Consider the following 19,602-nt stretch of genomic DNA (forward strand, 5'->3'; position numbering starts at 1 on the left):
ACATTCTAGAGTACACGGGTTTTATTAATATTTCAAACGATTTGAATCGAAATCGAACACAAATCAAACACGAAAAAGAGCTGCGCCACGCTTTTAAGCATCATCCTCCACGTACTCAAATGGTTCCGGCGCTTCCGGCTCCTTCAGGTCGTCGTTCTTCGGGCCACAGGCGGCAACCGGCTCGACCAACACCTGCTCCCCACCGGCCGTGTGGTTCATCATGATGATTCCACCGATCGCAACGTCCTTCAGTGGGGTGTAGGCCGTACCCTCGGCAATGCTGATCACCTTCAGCTGCTGGCGCATGACGCGGGCCGGATTGGACAGAATTTCGAAACTCGGTTCCGGCTCCTTCGGCGTCTTGCTCGCCGTCTTGTCCGCTGCCTTGTCCGCTCCGGTCGAAGCAGAGGCTGAGGTGGCGGTAGCATCCTCCCCGCTAGCTGGTGCCGGAGAAGCCGCACCCGAGCTGGCCGATTTGTCCTTCTTCTTGGATTCCTCCTTAACCGGCGTGGTGGTGGTGGTGGTGGTGGTGGTGGTGGTAGCGGTGGGTTTAGCTTCCTCCTTTGCCTTCGCAGTCTCGTCCTTGCTGCCGGACGCATCCTCATCCACCTCCATCTTCGTTTCCTCCTTCGCGCCACCGTCCTTCGCTTCCTTCTTTTTGTCTCCTTCGCGGCGCTTGGCGCGGGCCGCAATCGACAGCACTGCCGTGGTGACCTTTTCGCGCTCTTCGCGTTTTTTCTCTTCCAGCGGCGCTGGGTACGCGTACAGCGACGGACGGGCGGCCGATTTGAAGTCAATCTTCGGCATCTTCAGGTCCGAGTTCAGCGCAATGATGCAGGTCGGCGTGAAGGCTAGGGACAGACAGTGCGACAGCGGGAACCAGTACCAGTACTGGGTGAACAGTAGCATGCCCACGACGGCCTGCAGATTCGTGTGGCCGGTGCGCGACTGCAGACTAACCGTCACGTTACGTCCCCCGGCGTCGATGATTCCCTGCGCCAAGATAGCGCCGAACTTGGCCATCACGTCCTCGTGCTTGTTGGTGATGACCTGGGTGTACAGCTGCCGAAAGAACGTCACCTTCGGGCAGGTCTGGTCGGTGTGCTGGATCAGAATCATGGCGGACGCGATCAGCGCACCCTGGCGCACAAAGTTTACCGGATCGAACTTGGCCATCGGTTCGAGCAGTGCGATCGCTTCGCGCGAGCCCGTGCCGGCGCAGGCAATACCCAGCGCCATGGCAGCGCCATAGCGCACGTGCGGGTTGTACGATTCCGCCAGCAGCGAAACGACCGACGGGCACTGTTCCGGCGAGCGGAACAGAATGAATCCGATGGCGGTGACGGCGGCCCGGCGCACATCGTCGTTCACATCGCTGACCGCCACGTGAAGCAGCTTGCGGATGGCCTGATTATTGCCCGTTCCGCAGTACGCCATCGCGATCGTGTACATGCCGCTGCGGCGCAGCACCGGATCCTTGTCGTTCGACAGGGACGCCACCAGTGCGTCCGCTTCCTCCAGCCGGGCGTACATCGTGAGCGAAATGCCCACCGCCAAACCGCGCAGAATCTTTTCGTGCTGCGTTTCCTGCGCGTACGAAACCATATCCTCGATCGCTTGTGCATGCTTCGAGCCGAGCATCAGCATGCCCATCGCAATGCCGGCCGCCTCACCCGTCACCGCATCGTCCTGGTACAGGTTGAACTTGAGCTGCTCGTACACATCCTGCCGGTGGGTGCCCATCGCGGCCAGCCCAAGCCCCAGGCAGCCGCCGTGACGGACGTTCTCGTTCTGTGCGTCCTTCAGCTGCTGCAGCAGATAGTCGATGATGTTGGCGCCATGGTTCGCGTGGATCAAACCGAGCGCGTACAGACCGCCGCCCTCCGAGTAGCCCGAGCTTGGGCCGCTCTCCTTCGGCAGATAGCTTTGCATCAGCGCGAGCGAATCCGTCTCGTGTCCCCGGTGAATGACACCGAGCGAGGCGGTCGCCGTCAGCTTGGCCCAGTTCGTTGCCCTCGCCAACCATTCGAGATTGTCGCGCAAAAACTGATCGCTCGTGGTGCCGCTGTGCATGAACGTGTTCGCGATGACGGTGGCCGTGTGGCAGATCGACAGCCGGACCGATTCCTTCGTCGCGCGCAGGATCTGCAGATCGGCATGGTTGCTGCGGATGAGGAACTGGAGCTGCAGCTCGATCGTCACCTCGCCGGACAGGATGCTGGCCAGCTTTTCGATGTTTTTCTGGTGAGTTTTTTCCGCCTCGTTCAAGCTTTCCAGCGTACGTTCCGCCTTCGGTTCGGTGGCCTCGGTGGCAGCAGTGGTGGCAGTGGCGTCGGTCGTTGTAGTGCCTTGCGGTTTGAAGTTCGAAATCAGGGCCGACGGGATCGGTGCGGTTGCTTTCAGCGCTTGCAGCACCTGGCCCAGGTACTGCTGGGTGGCGGATTCGTACAGATCGAAAGCGATCTGGTACGCCATCAGCACGGACGATTCGCTCTCCTTGGTGAGTCCATCGAGCACCTCGGCGACGGCCAGCGGATCCTCGAGGAAGATCAAACACTGGCACATGTTGACGTAGTCCGGCACGCCCGCATTGCGGTACAGCTCGACCAAGCACCGCAGGACCGTGTTGCGGAAGGCGCGGTTCTGGATGAAGCCCATCGTCACCTGGAACGCGTACGCCAACATACCGGGCACGTCGTCCGCCTTCATGATGGACGCCTCGACAATGTCCATGCGGCGCGTCTCCAGCGCAATGCCGAGCGCCTGCTTGTACTGCCCATCCTCGAGGCAGCGCTGAATCATCCGGTTTACGATCGCCTCCAGCCGCGCGTCGATCGGTTTCGCGACCAGGTTGTTCTCCTCCGCCTCCACCAGGGCCACCCGCAGCTGGGTGTAGTGATCGATGCACTTGGCAATGATCGTGTCCACGTACTCGTTGCGTGCATTCACGTCGAACAGGTCGCCCGCGCCCAGGGCGTACGTGAGCGAATCCTCGAACGAACCGAGATGGTAGTACACCTTGGAGGCCACCAGTGCCGCCAGCTCGTGATGGGAGAAGCTTTTGTCCTCGTGCAGCATTTCGATCTTTTCGGCCGCCTCCGAGATTTCCGGCCAAAACTCGCCCACAATCATGTTCAGCTTGTTCAGCGCAAATACCTTTAGCTCCGTGACCGGTTCATCCAGCAGGCAGATGATGCCGGCGGCCGAGGTGATGTTCACCATTGTTTTTCCGTTTGCTGTGCGGGCTGCTCGGGACGGGACTTTTACTTGATTCACTATTATCTGGTCGCGCGCTACCACTAGTTTAGGAAATAACACACGAAATGATACGCCGAGAGAGCGCTGTTGATGACTTTCACAAAATTGCTTACAATGGAGGAAAATGCTGCGAATGACAATGACCAAACAACTTCACGCTTGACGGATGTCATTTCAGTGACAGCTTGGCGAAGGCGGTTTGGAATTGAAAGTAGCGCGGTCACGAACGGTCGCAAGGTTTGAAAATGTCATCCAGCCGTTACGTTCGATTTTGTTGCTATTACCATACCCGGGGGTGCATTTGGCTTCAAAACGCTTCATTTAACTAACCAGTAGATGAATATATTCATTAAAAAGCAGATTTGATCAGTTTTTGCGTAAAATTTACAGGAAGCTGTGTATTGGAACAGGCGATTTCCATATGTGGCTCAGGGCCCCCGTTTCATTGCCGTCAACTCGTAGTCCAGTGGGGGGGGTTCATTGAACTAGCATGTTCCTTTTTTAGACACAACTAGATACACTCGCTTCGGTTTGGTCTGAGCACCGACTTTAGCCACCGAACACTGCACTCCTGAGCCCTTATCATTGATCCTCTATCCTGCTATCTATTTTCGGAGCAGATGTTTCGTTCGAGATAAGGGACAACGATTTGCATGCTTTTTTTTTATTCGTAACGATATTTATATATTTTCTGCAACTTTGCATGCTACATCATGAGTTTTATTAATCCTATCTCGTTCGTGTGTTTAAGCTTCGTGGAATAACTTAAAATGAACGCAAATATCATCGATACAGAACCATTCTTTATCGTTCTCGAGGGTCAGTGCAAAAAAAAAAAGAGGAATATAAAAAAATGTGTAAAAATACTACCCTTTTTGTGTCTTCTACTCTCACAGAACGTAAATCAAACGGGAAATCTAATCAACTAGCACTCAATTTTTTGTGGAAATACTTTAGCTTCTTCTACTAAATCGTACAGAACAATGTTTTTTGTTGTTGTTGTTAAATCACGCTCCTCACTATCAGTTTACCAATTCCCTTTTGAAAACGCCAATATTTTAACACACCCCTCGCCCGTCCCCGTGTATTCATGTACACAAACCAAATAAACAACATGCTTTCCACTATCGCACTTGCACCATTGCTGCAGAACAAAGAGCTCACGGCCTGCTCTGACTCGTCCTTGCACCTTGTGTGTAGATGACGACCTCCAACAAAGGTTTCTGATGAATGGTTATGGTATGGTGCTTGCTTGTGTGCCATTTGTCGGGCTCCATCCATTATGTTGGAGTTAGTACATTACATTCCCCCTCGTACGCTTTTCCGATGGACACAGCTATGCATGGCCACCAGAGAAAATTGGGTCGCGGATTGAACCGCTCGACTTACTTCCGGCTGAGCCACATGAAGGTTTTGAACAGGAAGTAAGCCATCCCTACGCAGTAGATAATTTTCTCGCGCTGCTGCCTTTGTACCGAATCAATCTCGACCGCCAGTAGGCGTCGATTTATTTTAGCCACCTGGCGCCTTAGATGCGTGAGCTCCTCTGAGGGTGTCAAGTTTTCGACACTACCACCGAAGGTTGGTGTTTCTTCGCGCATGCTGAAAACGGATGGACAGAACTTGGTTAAACATTCTACATTGGCACTACAGGACTGACACTACACCCTTACCTTCTGGTCAGCGTAAGCTCATTGTTGTACTTTGAAAATGCGGACCGTTTAGACGGTTCCCGGCCGTGCGCTAACGATGGCCGGGAGAAGTAAGCATTGCTGCTGTTCGGATCTTCGATCGACTCGAGCGAAGCCGGCCCATAGTTATCCTCCTGGTAGTTGTCTTTGGCGTTCTCTTCCGGTTCGTCCGAGGCCGACGGAAAGTGATGCTCCGAAAGTGTGATTACGCGGGGCGGCGTCGAAACGCGCACAAACCCCGGATCCTTCGGCAGGATGGAGTTCTCCAGCATTATTTCCCGTGGGGCCGATTTGGTGCCTGATGTAAGAACTGGCGCGATTAGATTACCATTTGTTGGTGGTAGTGGTGGTGCGTGTATACACGAGGAGAAAAGGAGAAACGTATGTGAAGCAGGATGTATGTTAGTAGTTGGACACGGTGAAGCGGGGAGAATGCCTTTAACGCATGGATGCAACAGCGAAGAATATACCTCCGGTGTGTGTGTGAGTGGTTGTGTTCGTTGTGTTAGCTGATTAGGCCGGGCAACACCGGGATAGACACAACCCGTACTTACCCAAATGCTGATCCTGACCAAGCACTACGATACGGTCCGGTACGGTCATATCGATCTTGTTGTGGTAGTTCCACGAGTTTATCTCACCATTGCCGTTCGGCAGCAGGTCCTGGTCGTCGTAGTAGTCCCCGGTCGCCCGGATGCGCTTCGGCACTCGCATCTGTTCGCTGATGTCGTGCGTAAAGGCGGCGTTCTGAAACATCGCATCGTCGTCGTAGTTCGAGTAGCCTCCGGGACTTATCGAGCGGGCCATTTTGTAAGCGCGTCCGTGTGACAAAGATTCCGATGGGCCCCTCCTCCTGGACAGATGCAGCGGCAGCAGCAGCAGTTCGCTCGCTGAAAACTATTTATAATTGCACTGGTACGGGCGGGTGCAATATGCTGCAAACATAGATCTTAGCACCAGCGCGCACTACGGTTACGGCAATGGAAAGCGTACACCCTTTTTTTCGTCGCGTTGGATAATGTTTTCAGTTTTCCTTTTTGTTGCGCGGACACGAATATTTTTCGCTGTTTTTTCTTCCAGGCACCAGTCCGTTCTGGTCGGTCGGGGTTGACAGGACGGGAATGACAGCAGCGCGTTGTAACGCTTCGCACAAATAACGCACTCGAATTTGCAACAACTGCTTTCGCGCACAATTTGGAATGCACAACCGTTTTGGAGGGATAGTGAAAATAAAACGAAATTTCTTGATGAGACAAAATATATCAGTGCTGCTACGCCAAAATATAAATCTGCCCTATTTACCGTTGTTGTTCGGTGTTACAAAAGGTTTCTATACACACAACATGGTGTTTTGGTTATTTTCATGTTTCGTAGTAATTTTTGAATCACAATTCAAAAAGTTTGATTTTGGTATTAGTAAATGCGTATTTTTAACATCAAATAATCATAAAATGTCGTCAAAATCCTAAAAAGCCGTAGAATTCTGTCGAAACGTTACATCGCACCTTGCATCTTGCAACACCTTAGCCGACTAACGTCACTGCCTCAGGGCTGTCAAAAATGCACTGCCTGACCTAACCCGCCAATCCCTCCATTCGCTTTCGCAGCCAAGCAGAAGCACCCAGCAGAAGAGGGCAGCAAATTTAGTTGTGCGTAGTGGATGAGATTATTTTCCCCGTGTGCATCCATCGGTCGAGTTGTCGCGTGCGTGCAGCAACCAAGTGTGTGAAGTGATGCATTAAGAGCGTGTGGTTGGGCCGCGCCACCAAGTCACCAGCAACACCATCCATTTGCGCCGTCTTCAAAGTATTGGTACGCTGCTTCACACTCTTCGTCATCGCACTTTTCTTCGCTGTCATGCTCCTCCACCTACTGCTCATCATCCTCATCGACAGCAGCAGCAGTGCCAGCAGCAGCTTCACCGACGTCCTATCTACTTGAACCTACCATCGTCGTCATCATCACCACCACCACCATCATCAACAACAACATCATCATCATCATCATTGCCATTGCCATCATCATCTCGATTTCTCAAGGTGTTGAAGAGTAATATAGTGCTGCTTGCGAAAAACCCCTCCTCAGAAACGACAGCAGCAACACCTCGTGACGACGGTGTGTGTGTGTGTGAGTGGTGGCGCTTCGTCCGGTCATCCGGTCGGTCGGAAAATATGGTCGCGGCGGCAGCGGGACCGTATTTCCTGTGCGCCTGACGATTGAGCATGTCAGCCGACGGTGGCGGTGCCAGGAGCAAAATAAGGAAACGCAGACGACGATGATGATGATGGAGGAGCAAATACGCCCGACGAACGCGCACTCGTTCGCCCCCTTGCCGTAATAGTGCATGTGTGAGAGTGTGTGTGTGGGAGTGTGAGTGTATGGTGTTATTTTTTTCATCGCGCTCGATCGGTGTGTGATATTTTATTTCGTTCGTTTCGTTTCGGTTCATCTTCAATCCGTGCCCTTACCTTGTGACTGGTCGGTCCGCCAATCCTCCCCCCTTCCCTTCCCTGCTTGCGTCAGGCCACTTTGTCGGCCACGGTCCATTCCGTTTCCTTTCCCCATCGCGGGTGGGCAAGAAATATCACCGGCCAAACACGAATCGCTTGACCACATCCCCGTGGCCGCTGTCGGGAGTGTCAAATAGGCCCCGGCACGAACGAAGGAAAATCCGAACATCCCCGTCGTTAACGTACCAAAAGACGGCCGCCATCATATCTGTTTTGACTGATATTTTCACTACCATCACTGCTACTACTACTACTACCACTATTGCCGTGGCCGCTGGCCATTGCTGGTGCAGCAAGAAATCGCAGCAGTGTTTTCAAAATACCTCAACGGGCGCCGCACAGTGATTTGTTGTTATGAACGGTGCAATAAAATGCGTGAAGCAAGTATGGTTCACCTTGTGAGTGCATTCGGTGCCTGCTACTACTACGTGCGAGGGTATCAGCAGAAACAGTGTATCTCGTCGTCTGTTTGCTCGCGGTGTTGTTATCACAAAGCAGGCCGCGCATCGAGCCGCGAATAAACGTGGAGCACACACACCGACTGCATGCAGGCAGGGGGCACACACATACAGGATTAGGATCGTGTGGTGCCAGAGTGTGTGGACCTTATTCGAGAGCGTGTGAAACTAGGAAACGAAAAGAAGGAAATGTGAATACTCACAACTAGCTTAGCAACTCACCTTTTATTATACCCCGCGAGCGAACGGGCACCGCTGCAAAACCGGAAGTCGTAGGTCTGCGGCTTTTGCATCGTAACGACCCCCCCTCCGCCATCACTAGAACAACTGCAACTGAAGGATTTCATACAGCTCACAGATACCTACAAACATACAACACAAAAAAGCAAACTGCAGGGAGCTAAATGCTGTGAATTATCGTGTTTGCCAACTACACATCTCAACCCCAAAAGTCCCGCCACGGAACGAGGGGAAACGGTCGTAGAAAGCAGGCGAAAAAATACACACACTCACTCAAAAACGAACCCAGGGATCATATACAACGGAGTGTCTACAAAATTGCAAAATTGTGTGGGGGAAAAATCTTCCCCGGCGAAAGGAGCAGCAGCAGTAGAAGAATCATCCTCAACGAAAGTACCAAAAAAGCTCAAGACACTAGCGTGATGGGTAACTGCATCGGAATCAATCGGAACGATGAAACGCTGGACACTGGGTCGAACAACGTGTCCCGACCAGTGACGGGTAGGTTTTTTTTTTTGCTTTCTAGCGCGTAATACTAACCCCACACGATGATCGTTCTTGTGTTCCGTAGGTTCGCTCTTAACGCTTCATGTTGTGTAGTAGGTCCTCCTCGGAAATCGATAACACAGACGGGGCGCGGGCGCTGTTGCGTACCCCGCTACTACTGCGTGCAACCTATCTGACCGGTACGCAGAGCCGTTCTCGTCTGTGTCTCCCCCTCCCCACTTCCACCTTGCATTGGTTAGTCACACGAATCGTTCGATTCTTGCTGCGAAGTTGACTGTGGGGATTCCGGATTTGCATATTATTCCCATCGCACGTTCTCACACCGCACGCCCATGGTTTCGAATGGCATTTAAGGGCGGTGATGGGGTGGTGGGGTACCGTTTTAGGGTAGTAATGGTACGACAACCATACATACACACACACACACACACACACACACACACACACACACACACACACACACACACACAGTCGCTTGTTTGTGGTTGACGGCAGGCCAAAACGTAAATATTCAACTGATGGCCGGGCCGGGTGAGAAGGCGTGAGGCGTGCACGGAAGGGCAGCCCATATCAGTCGCGCAAGATCGTACAGAAATAATCAGCCGTACAAAACTACGGCTACGGCGGCGGCGGCGGCGGCCCGATTCGTTGAGTTCCGTTTTTGAGCGGAACGCAGGAATAGTGCAGCAATTCATGTGTCTGCCCCATGTGCTCGACGAGCTTAGCAAAAAGATGTGTGGGGATTGGTTGTCTGCTTTGCCCTTAGAAGAATCATTTCCTTGATAGATCTTTCCAGTTTGCTAGAGCTCCTTCTGGCTTCGGTGTGTGTGTGCACTATAGCGCGATTAATGCTAAACGCTACTCTAATAATCCGCCTGCACCTGCGGCATGATAGAGTCCCCGGAATGGAATGCGGAGGTCTGGTCTGTGTGGAACCGGTGTCTGTGTGGAAGGGGAAACGACTTTTACCGACCACCCCTCACCAAACATACACGCACACACACACCTACCCAGTCGGGTGCGTTCGCGCAACGCGGTGTCCTTCAAACACTTGTTTCAATCATTAATATCGCCGCTAGAAACGGCTGTGGGTGGTGGGTGCGGTGGGCTGAGTCGCGAACGGTTTCGGCAGCCAGGAGGGCTATATTGGCGATGGTGTGCGGCTGTGCTATTTTTGTTATTAGTTCAGCGGCAGCAGCAGCGAACGGCAACCGGCCACTACCGATGGTTTTGAGTGACACATTTTAAAAAGATCGAAACAAGAGCTAAGAGAAGAGAGAGGGAATGATAGAGAAGGTCGTGATATATGTGGGGTGGGTGGGTGGGGCGGAGCTCCCTTGGATTGAAATTTGCGTATGTTGCGTGAATGTGGGCACCGCGCAGCGAGTGCGTAAATGTCGTCACGTTCATCGTGCAGGCGGCACACATGCATGTATGCGCTTTATTCAGCCGCGAGCCCGAGCTAATGCTTTTTCAAACGTTTTTTTTGTGTGTCATCGTAACCCTTTAACAATTGAACGGTCCATCTGTCGATGGCGGCATACCTGTTGTTACTGTGCCGTAGCGTTTTTGTACCGTCGGTGGAGGATTACGCTTCCACATCGTTTAACACGAATGCGAGTCGTTATGATGGGAATCGCTTGATAAGCCAGCAATGTTTGAATAGATAGTGGAATAGTCAACCACCGGAAGGAAGGTGAACGACGAGAATGATTTATGTAAATATTGATCAGTTTGTGAATGTTGTTTCATTTCAATGACTTCGAGTGAGTTATTTTTGTAGTGTTGTAACTGGTGCAAGGTGAAGCTCCATTACGATTTTCCCGTATTTTTTGTACTTTTTTCATCCAGTCTCGTTTCCCGTCTAAAATTAGTAGTTTAGGTAATCTTAAAATATTGATCCTCATCAGGCTTTTTTACTTTTTTTTCGCAGCAAGACAAGATTTCAGCTTGAATAGTCTTAAAAAATGTGAAAAAAGTAGATTAAACTGATCCGCAAAACAGATAATTCCGATTCAATTGCCTATTTATCGTCCCAGCTATACGGGTATCATCTATCAAGGTGCGACAATGCATCGCAATAAACTGTTATCGTCCTTGTTGTTTGATAGCGTTGCGAATTAACACTTGACGCAAGCAGCCAGCAATCAGTTGGAATAAAGGAAACCTTTTTTATTGATCCTCTGATCAACGTTGTCCAATAGAAAACCAATGGTGCGGTTTCTGTTCGATTAAACAGAAAGTTTCCCATCAGAGAAATTTATTAATTTGATATTTACTAATATAATTTAAATATTTACCTATCTAGTTAAATAGAATTCTGACTCTTGTTAGAGTTTGAACTAATCAAATCGTACATTAATGTATATTTCGCTCTATATCTCCCTCACCCTCCGCACGAACAGGAACGACATCCAGCTTTGTCGGTGTTCAGCGCAAAAATCATCCACTCTGTCACGAGACAATACGCTGGAAATCGGAAGTGCCATTAACGGAGGGGCAGCTAAGAAGCAAACGGGACGAGTTCTGGGACACGGCGCCCGCCTTCGAGGGTCGGAAGGAGATATGGGACGCGTTGCGGGCAGCGACCAGTGCTGCCGAGGCGCTCGATTTTCAGCTCGCTCAAGCAATACTGGACGGGGCCAACATATCGGTCCCCAACGGATACCTCACGGAGTGTTACGACGAACTTGGTTCGCAGTATAAATTACCAATCTATTGCCTATCATATCCTGTCAACGTAGTTAAGGAAGACTACGGCTGTGACTCACCAGCCGAATACTCGGAACCGGTTGACGGTGGTAAGTTGTGACGGGAGATGCAATCTGGAGTTACGAGGCTGTTGCTAAAAACCGTTGTCTACTTGCCATTCCCATTTAGGTACGGAAGTGATTCTAAAGCTTCGCCTATCGTCGACGTGTACAGACGTTAAGCTACCAGTGTATTCTAAAGACACAATTGGGCAGTGTAAAAAGAAACTTCAGGTGAGTGACAATGTTGTGCCATCTCATCATAATCATGTTCAATCGTGGCCTCAACTGTTGCCTACAATCCTTCTCCACCTGATATTTCCTCATGCATTTGTTGTTGCCTAGGATAACGAATTATCGATTTCCCTTAAAACTCACTCATGATAACCTTTTATCCATGCCATATATAGCCGGTCAATAATTAATTCTTTACAACCGTCTACTTCTACTTCCATTTTTCCTTCCTCTTATGTACCACCACGCCGGCCTGTCACGGTACGTTTACGCCTCCTACACTCGAAATCAATTGCACACGATGCATCTCCTAACGACGACCGCTGACGAACGCAAACGGTGTCTCCTGGGTCGCGGTACGATCGCGTGCGTACCCTCCATTAACTGTCGTCGTTAATATCCTCGAACCCACAACACGACCACAACAAAACACATCTCCCTTTCTGGCGTCCGGTGTATCCTGCAACTATTATTCTACATCACGCGCCACTTCCTACCGTCGGGTGTGGAAATTGGTAATGACTGGAAAAAAACGACCGGCACTGGTATGGACGATGACGCTTTCCCCACTACCACCCCCGTCATCATGACGAATGCGCACAGGCTCAGGAAGGAATAGATGCATTTACTCAGCGATGGTTCTACGGTGGCAAATTGTTAGGTGATAAAATGCACATCGATGAGGCCCACATACAGCCCGGTTACATTGTGCAGGTTATTGTAAATACCGAGAAACAATCGTCATTAGCCATCAGCTAGCCAACGGTGCCGTTAGTCAAACGTTTCTGGTACGCCACCATCAACCAACCACGCTTACGGAAAATGGGAGTTTCCGCGGCACGCTGCAACCGTCGGGCCGGTGTGCGCTGTACACTAAAACTGTCTAAAACTTACGCTGCTGATTTGTAATCGACGCCCGCCGCTACCCCGCTGTAGTAGTGGTTCGACCGAATACAATCCGGCTTTTACTTCTATGATTACACTCTATCCCCTTCCCCCTTACCTTTGTTTAGCAAAACCATTGTGAGGGAGAGGGCTGGATGGGGTAGCAAAACAAAAGTAGAGTAGAGTAAATGTTATTTGCTAGAAAATGCTACTGGTAAGAAGGCTCCTGCGCAATTGATCGATGCTCTGTACACATTTCGTTGATACATATATACTTACGCGCAATATATCTACCTAACTTACTCATAGAACCAAACCCAAACGGATACCATACTAATCGAAACGATACAAATCCAACCAAGTTACAACGCAATGCATACGCTGTTAGGATGATTTTACGCGAAACACACCGTGCGTGTGCAAAACGCTTGCTATCTCCTTTTCTCCTTGCTAGACAAGATTCTGCTCTGCAACCATAGCAGTACCATGGCAGACACTCTATAGCCCTCCCCCCCTCAGATAGGAGAAATCAGACAACAAAATTTGTGAATACAACTGTGTAGTAGTTTTGTAGCAGGGAAAGATGTCTGCAAATGTCTGTACATTCAAGAGCACGTGGATGGTAAGCCGCGATGGTACATTTGCAACTGTATGGCGGGAGTGATGATGTGTGCTCTGCTGTTCGCGTGTCGGCACGGTGCAAACATTTTTGCAACACTAAGGGGAAACTAAGTGCAACACAGAACACAAACTACTAAGCGCAAGTGCAACGCCCCACGTGTGCGTGTGCGCATTATGTAGCAGTGGATGATAAATATTGATATTAACAAGATTTAATTTAAGCGAACTGATAGTTATTACTTTTAACGATAGGCTATACATATACATACACGAATGAGCTAAACAAAAATAATATATTTGGAGATAACAGAACATATTTAATTTGAAACATTCTAGCGTCGTTAGTTAGCATCTTCTGGTTACTGTTACTGTAATTACTGTTAGCATCCGAAAGACACTACATTTTCCCCCCTAACTAACCGTAGTAAAGTGTCATCATTCGTTGAGCGATTTGCCAATGGTGAGTGAGAGAGAGAGAAAGAAAAAAAGCAAGCCCCCCGTTGTAAAACATATAAAAATAAGTCTATCAATTTTATTGTAGAGTACAATTTGCTGTAAACATCACAATCGAGTTCCATTACATTCGCTTTCCGTGTTTCGCGCAGATCCCGCCACGGGGGGCCAGGGGGGGCCACACCGAAACGCCGTAAAGTGTCGAACCGTAATTAAGAGTAGAGGTGAAGTAAAGAGCGAACACACCGTATTTTTGTGTACGTATTTACAAAGAAATCGCTTAATTTTGAACGCAACCGCACATTGCTTTTGATTCGTGATTGGCGAAACATGTGGCAGTGTCTACTCGTGTCTGTTTCGTTGCCGGGCATTGGCTTACACTGGCTGGTGCGTAAGTTGTACAACGCTAGTAATTAAATAAATATCCTACACCTCCTCTGCGAGCAAAGGCTTCACTGCGGGTGTGCAGGCACCACCCGGCTCGTACGCTAGACGGGGCAGTGTTGGGCAGCGGCGCTGGGTTGGCCATCCACGCTCTCTGTTGTGGCGGCAGTGGATGTTGGGACGATCTCCTCATTTAGCTCATTTAGGCTGTACTAAATTGTTCTACGTTGCTGAGTATTTAGTGGTAGTGTTTATAAACGGTGTGCTTTACACAAATGTTGGATCATTTTGAGCACGGTATGTATAGAACGCAGGCAGTTTCTTCTGTTGGGTGGAACACAGTCCAGCAAAGGAAAATAACTAACACTCGCATACTACACCCTGGTACGAATGGCTCCACGAAAGGTGAGAACCGTTTTACGAGCATTGTTTGAATATTGACTTGTAAAAAAGGGCTTAACACACAATCTATCTATTATTGTATAGCTTTTTTTTTTTTGTTTGCTTTTTGAACATTTGTCATTCATATCCTCTCCTCGCATTGCATCATCTCTCTTAACATAATATCGAGTCTATAAATTATTGCGCACAACAATCACACTTCACGCTTAATGCAGACACACTCCTCGCTCTCGCGCATGTTCATTCATTCGTTCGTAGGTATTGATCGACCGTTAGTACACTACGCCACTCTACAATCCGATCGCATCTATGGTAAACCCTGATCAGATCCGGTGCTGCGTATCGTAACGGCGCGTCAGCAGTCGAAAGGAGGTTTATTGGGAAATATCCTCACGTGGCTCACAACCGTGCGTTACCATTGTTACCCCAGGTGACCTGGTTGCGGGGCTGCAAGCGCAGCGAGTTGCGATCGTCATCCTCAATTACCGGTTCGTACGCTTGGTTCACCTGGCCAGTGACACCGTAGATTTCACCGCCGGGACCACCGTTCACGTTGAAGATGTCCTTCACGCTAACGCCAGCGTTCGAAGTACGCGTCGGCCTCGGTGGGGCGTTATTATTTCCCTGGTAACAACAACAAACAAGAATGATTACAACGCACCACAACGAAAGCGATCATGGTTGAATTCTTACGTTCGGCACCCCCGTAATGCCATACTCGTTGTTGGCCCCGAGTGTCTGCATTTGCGACTTGCGCCGCTCCGCCATCACCGAGTTCTTGCGCACCTCCAGCGCACGGATCGTTTCGCGGCGCATCGTCATCCGGCGGGTAAGGATCGGGGTGGCGGTATTGTTCTCGTCGGCCGTCAGCTTCAGGAACCGCTTCTTGAACGCCACATCGAGCGTACCAATCTGTCGGCGCGGTTGCCGTGCCTTTTCGAGGTTCTGGATCGTGCGGCGGCGTGCGATACGGTCCGGACCGCTGCCCGAATCATTGTCGTAATCTCCATCGATGCCTTGCAGTCGTTGCAAATTCTTGACTATCTCAACAGCGTGCTGTAGAGGCAAAACGTGTGTTTAGTAGTGAGCATAAGCACGCTCGATTACACAATGGTTTGCGCCTTACCTTATCTATGAGAGCATCCTGCGACAGCTCCTCCGGCTTCTTGTTGCAGGCCCAGTTGAGCTCGGTCGAGGCCAGAATGTGCGACAGCGTGCCGAACCGATGGAACATCATTGCCACAAACTGAATGATCAGAATCAGGGCGAAGAAGAACACAAACACCAGACCGATCGGTTCCAGCTGGAGATACTCCTTGGAGATGTGCACCTGCGATGAGTTCACAATCGTTATTAGTAGTGGACGACGGTTCATTCGCACCATTTTACGGTTGCTGTTAATAGGTTAGGTTGAGTTTTCACATGAGATGGTTAACACGCACGTTGTGCCCTGGGAAATGCCCTTCTCCTGGACATGGCCGGTAGATATGGCAGAGAGCCCAGCGCACAACGGAGGTTAGTTGGGAAGGGTTTGAACAATTTTGAACATCTTGTTAGCACAGAAATCCGAAAGAATAGAGGGTTAGGAGCACAATTTTGACTTAAAAAGTGAAACAAAAAAAAAGGAAGAAGGGGACTTGGGGTATTGGTGGGGACTGGTTTGGTTTGGTAGGATAACAATCGGTAGGGTAATCGTTTGCGTCCATGCAAGACATAGCCATGCAGTAGTAGCGGTAATAGTAGTAGTAGTAGTAGTAGAAGTAGTACAGATAATTAAGCGTCAGACTGTCACATTAAAGCCCTTTCAGTTCGGCGATCCGCCCCTGAGTCCGGGTAACCGGTGTCAGATTTGTGGAATTTGGGCATTGGAATTGGGTTTTGGGGAATGAAAGTGTTTGCACTTTCCGTAAGCCATGCTGTTTAGATGGCACCGAGAAGGGGAAGGGATAGAACATGCATGCACATTTGGTTTTTTGCTTAATTTTAGGTATCCATTTTAAGCGCGTTTTTGTAGGAAAAAATGGAGAATGAGTTGATATTTTTACGGTCTTTTTGGATCCTTTGAACGCTCTCCATTGTACAACTTCGTACTTGTTTGATACTTTTTTTTTGAAAATCTTTCTTGTAACAACCTATCGTCTTATCATTTTATCAGGATTTTACTCTATGCGCACAGCGTACAAATGGAGGATACTTGCAAAAGGGATGACTGAGGGTAATGTGCAAATGAGGAACATTAAAGAAGTTGGTTAATTACAGTTTGTTTTGTTCGTTATCACTTAACAGTAATTGTGTGAAACAATGAAACAAGTATTGGAAATGTGTAACACATGCACCCTGAGTGACGTTAAAAACTTCATGTTATCCAGTGGTCCCGATCATCAGATTAAAACCCATTGAGTTACTGTTGCAATCTCGCCCGACACGGTTCGACCACAACAAAATCGGCATATTAGATGCGGCAGGTTATCCAAAACCAAACCCCCCCGCGAAAAAAAAACATCATCCATTCAAGTGAGGGAAGGGGTTCCAACTCTTGGGAAGGATCAATTGCACCCGTGTTAGAATCCCGTGGTGGTGGTGGTGGTGGTGGATTTAGAAAAGGCAGAGTAGAAAACGAAACACAACATTCACCATAACCGTTGGTCAAGGAAGTCCCTGGGGGTGGGATTTGGGGGGGGGGCACAAAACCAGACAGTTTAATGCTTTAAACAGCTGGGAACCAATGTCCCAATGGCATTGTGGGATTACGATGTGGGAGCAACGCACATAGAACATGGTAATGGAAGAAAACAACAACCACAAAGAAGGAAGGAACAAATACAACAAGAATAACAAAAAACATATGCAAAGAAACGTGAGAGCAAACCTCGGCTGTAACTTCGTCATAGGTAATGTTCGTTTTGACGCCCAGCGGCCAAATGATGTGCAGCTTGTCTTTGTTCAACTGCAGCAAGAACACGATCAGCACGAACAGTGCGTTGAACATGAAGAACGCAAACACTGACTTGTTACGCAGTTCTTTCAGGTCGACGGCGATTCTCGCCTGTTTTTTTGTTGTAATATGTGGTGTGGTGTGTTGGTGGCATGTTGTTGGTCGCAGTTTTTGGTTGCCGGTCCCGGGGATGCCGGATAAATTGCAGTGATGGTGGACAGTGTGTTGTGCACAGGCGTACGGTTCGCAGGTGTTGAGGTCGTTGAGGTTTATTTTTTTTATGTTGACGGGGTTGGCCGAAAGGGGTTCAGGGGTGGTGATAACCGTAGTGTGGGTGGTGGCAGTTCGTACAGTGTGTTGGAGCGGAGTTTTGAGAGGAGAAGTTTTTGTTTTTTTTGGTATGCACGTGTCAGGTATTTTTGTTTTTCGAATATCCAGAATACGCAGTCCGAAGAAATGTTGTAAAATGTAAATAATTGCCAAAGGAGAGAGAGAGAAAAAAAAAACAAAAAAAACGATCGAAAGTTAATAAAAATGTCCCGAATGGAGACATCCGGTGCAAACCATAGCGCAGCGTGGGCAGCGTGTATCAGTCTATCGAGCCCATTACAATGCTATGGTGGTCGCACCGGTGTCTCCAGGAGTTTACCTCTTGCGTGGCTTCATCATAGGTAATGTTAGTTTTAACACCCAACGGCCACTTGACGTGGATGTTGTCCTTGTTGAGCTGTAGCAAGAATACGATCAGCACAAACAGTGCATTGATCATGATGAAACCGAACACGGCGGAGTCGCGCAACTCCTTGAGATCGTGCGCAATACGTGCCTGCGTAAGGGGGAGAAGAGTATATTGCGATTAGCTTCTGTCGCTTCTCTTTAGCGCTATTGCCACCGGCTACAACCAAATTTCCTCACCTGTTCCTCCTTGTTTTGATCGATCGGGTATAGGTACTTATCGATCAGGTCCTTCCAGAACTGGATCTCGGTGCTGGAAATAAAGTCCACCTCGCCCTTCTTCAGATCCGGATCCTCGATCCAGTACGGGTTGGTGAGGAAGTCGCGCTCGTCGCGCTGCAGCGTCGAAGTCTCCGAATCTTCATCCTCATCATCGTCCTCCGTATCCTCCGCCACCGAGCCAAGATGGTGATCCTTCGACCCGGCCGACGCAGTGCGCTTGCGCGTATGATGTCCGTGCGGGTCGATGTGCTTTTCCAGATTTTCAATCTTCTTCGTAATGGCGTCCAGCGCATCGGCAATGTGAATGAGCTGCGCCTTCTCGTCGGTCGTTTTGCCGTGTGTGCAGAGCAAACAGCGGAACAGGCCCGCGATCGAGATGTCGATCGAGCCCTCCTCATCCGAACCATTCCCAACGCCACCCTGCAGGAAGCCAAGCAGCGACTTTTGCTTCGCCCGTTTGGCGGCCTCCTCGGCGTCCTTCTTTTCCTGCTCCATTTCTTTCTTCGTCTTCTTCGCTACCACCTCGCGCGTACCCCACGAGACCACGTTCAGATTGATGATGGAGTAGAGGATGAGCAGCAGGTACATGGACGGAATCGACAGCAGATAGATGATGCCGGACGCGATACACCAAAACTCTTGCGGATGCAGACAGGCCGCTATAAAGAAGGACCCCGTCATTGCTATCAGGAAAATGGCCGACGGTGAACCGATGCCGTCCTCGCCGAGCTGTAACGCGGTACCGACAATGACGGCCATCATGATCAATGCGTACACGGTGGAAAGTATCTGCGCGACCAGCAGCTGTATGTTGGACTTGCAGGTGAAGCACACCAGCATGAACAGCATGATCGGTATGATGTTGTAGTAGAACGAGGTCCAGTTGTCGATCTTGAACGCGGCCACGAACGCACCCACCAACATGAGGAAAATCGTACCGGGGCCGAGGATCGTACCGCCCATCAGCATCATCTGGTAGAAGATGTACAGCAGCGAGATGTTGTCGTTGATCTTGATCGTGCGCCTGTAGTCCATCAGCAGGTCCATAATGTTGGCGATGGTGGACGGTACCCAGCGGCGACGCTGGTTGTAGAACTCGTTGAACCCTTCCGGGCAGTGGGTGTAGGCGTCCGAGGCAGCCGAGTACTCGACGCGGTAGCCACGCTGCAGCAGCAGCGTACACAGCCAACGATCCTCGCCCTGATCGTACTGCACGTAGTGCCGTGCCTCGTCCGAGCGTGTCGTGTACTTGCGCATTACATTGTCGTCCATCAGACCCTTTCCTGTGGAGGGGGGAGGGGGAGTGGTTCGAAGAAG

The 19,602-nt window shown here is 49.9% G+C and overlaps 4 protein-coding genes across 13 annotated transcripts in view; 1 reads left to right on the plus strand and 3 right to left on the minus strand.

Moving 5' to 3' along the window:
• Positions 1-3: 3 nt before the first annotated feature.
• On the minus strand, positions 4-3,413 carry LOC121591066 (26S proteasome non-ATPase regulatory subunit 1). The gene has a single exon (XM_041911429.1). The coding sequence runs from the start codon at positions 3,220-3,222 to the stop codon at positions 94-96; it is 3,129 nt and encodes a 1,042-aa protein (XP_041767363.1). The 5' UTR covers positions 3,223-3,413; the 3' UTR covers positions 4-93.
• A 146-nt stretch (positions 3,414-3,559) lies between these two features.
• On the minus strand, positions 3,560-6,225 carry LOC121591068 (transport and Golgi organization protein 11). Of its 2 annotated transcripts, none has more exons than XM_041911431.1 (3): positions 5,504-6,225; positions 4,932-5,259; positions 3,560-4,860 (listed from the first exon to the last, which is right to left on the minus strand). In XM_041911431.1, exons 1-3 carry the CDS (start codon positions 5,754-5,756, stop codon positions 4,644-4,646), a joined length of 798 nt encoding a protein of 265 aa, XP_041767365.1. In that variant the 5' UTR covers positions 5,757-6,225; the 3' UTR covers positions 3,560-4,643. The 2 variants fall into 2 exon arrangements, with proteins under 2 accessions (XP_041767365.1, XP_041767367.1); XM_041911433.1 differs by having other exon boundaries at positions 3,562-4,860; positions 4,932-5,247; positions 5,504-6,224.
• A 303-nt stretch (positions 6,226-6,528) lies between these two features.
• On the plus strand, positions 6,529-13,482 carry LOC121591069 (ubiquitin domain-containing protein 1). 2 transcript variants are annotated; one of them, XM_041911435.1, is made up of 5 exons: positions 6,529-6,761; positions 7,035-8,658; positions 11,070-11,465; positions 11,545-11,648; positions 12,252-13,482. In XM_041911435.1, exons 2-5 carry the CDS (start codon positions 8,580-8,582, stop codon positions 12,405-12,407), a joined length of 735 nt encoding a protein of 244 aa, XP_041767369.1. In that variant the 5' UTR covers positions 6,529-6,761; positions 7,035-8,579; the 3' UTR covers positions 12,408-13,482. The 2 variants fall into 2 exon arrangements, with proteins under 2 accessions (XP_041767369.1, XP_041767368.1); XM_041911434.1 differs by lacking the exons at positions 6,529-6,761; positions 7,035-8,658 and adding an exon at positions 8,725-8,843.
• A 175-nt stretch (positions 13,483-13,657) lies between these two features.
• LOC121587920 (chitin synthase chs-2) overlaps positions 13,658-19,602 on the minus strand; it is a 28,999-nt gene continuing 23,054 nt past the window's right edge. For 7 of the 8 annotated variants that reach the window (XM_041905262.1, XM_041905264.1, XM_041905265.1 and 4 more), the window contains exons 7-11: positions 18,244-19,568; positions 17,263-17,439; positions 15,520-15,723; positions 15,087-15,449; positions 13,658-15,017 (exon numbers count right to left, since the gene is read on the minus strand). In XM_041905262.1, the coding sequence (XP_041761196.1) occupies positions 14,793-15,017; positions 15,087-15,449; positions 15,520-15,723; positions 17,263-17,439; positions 18,244-19,568 (2,294 nt within the window). In that variant the 3' untranslated portion in view covers positions 13,658-14,792. Of the gene's footprint in view, positions 15,018-15,086; positions 15,450-15,519; positions 15,724-17,262; positions 17,440-17,977; positions 18,155-18,243; positions 19,569-19,602 lie in introns of all 8 variants that reach the window. The other variant, XM_041905263.1, reaches the window with a different exon arrangement.

The sequence above is a fragment of the Anopheles merus genome, chromosome 2R (assembly GCF_017562075.2).
Source record: "Anopheles merus strain MAF chromosome 2R, AmerM5.1, whole genome shotgun sequence".
NCBI lineage: Eukaryota > Metazoa > Arthropoda > Insecta > Diptera > Culicidae > Anopheles > Anopheles merus.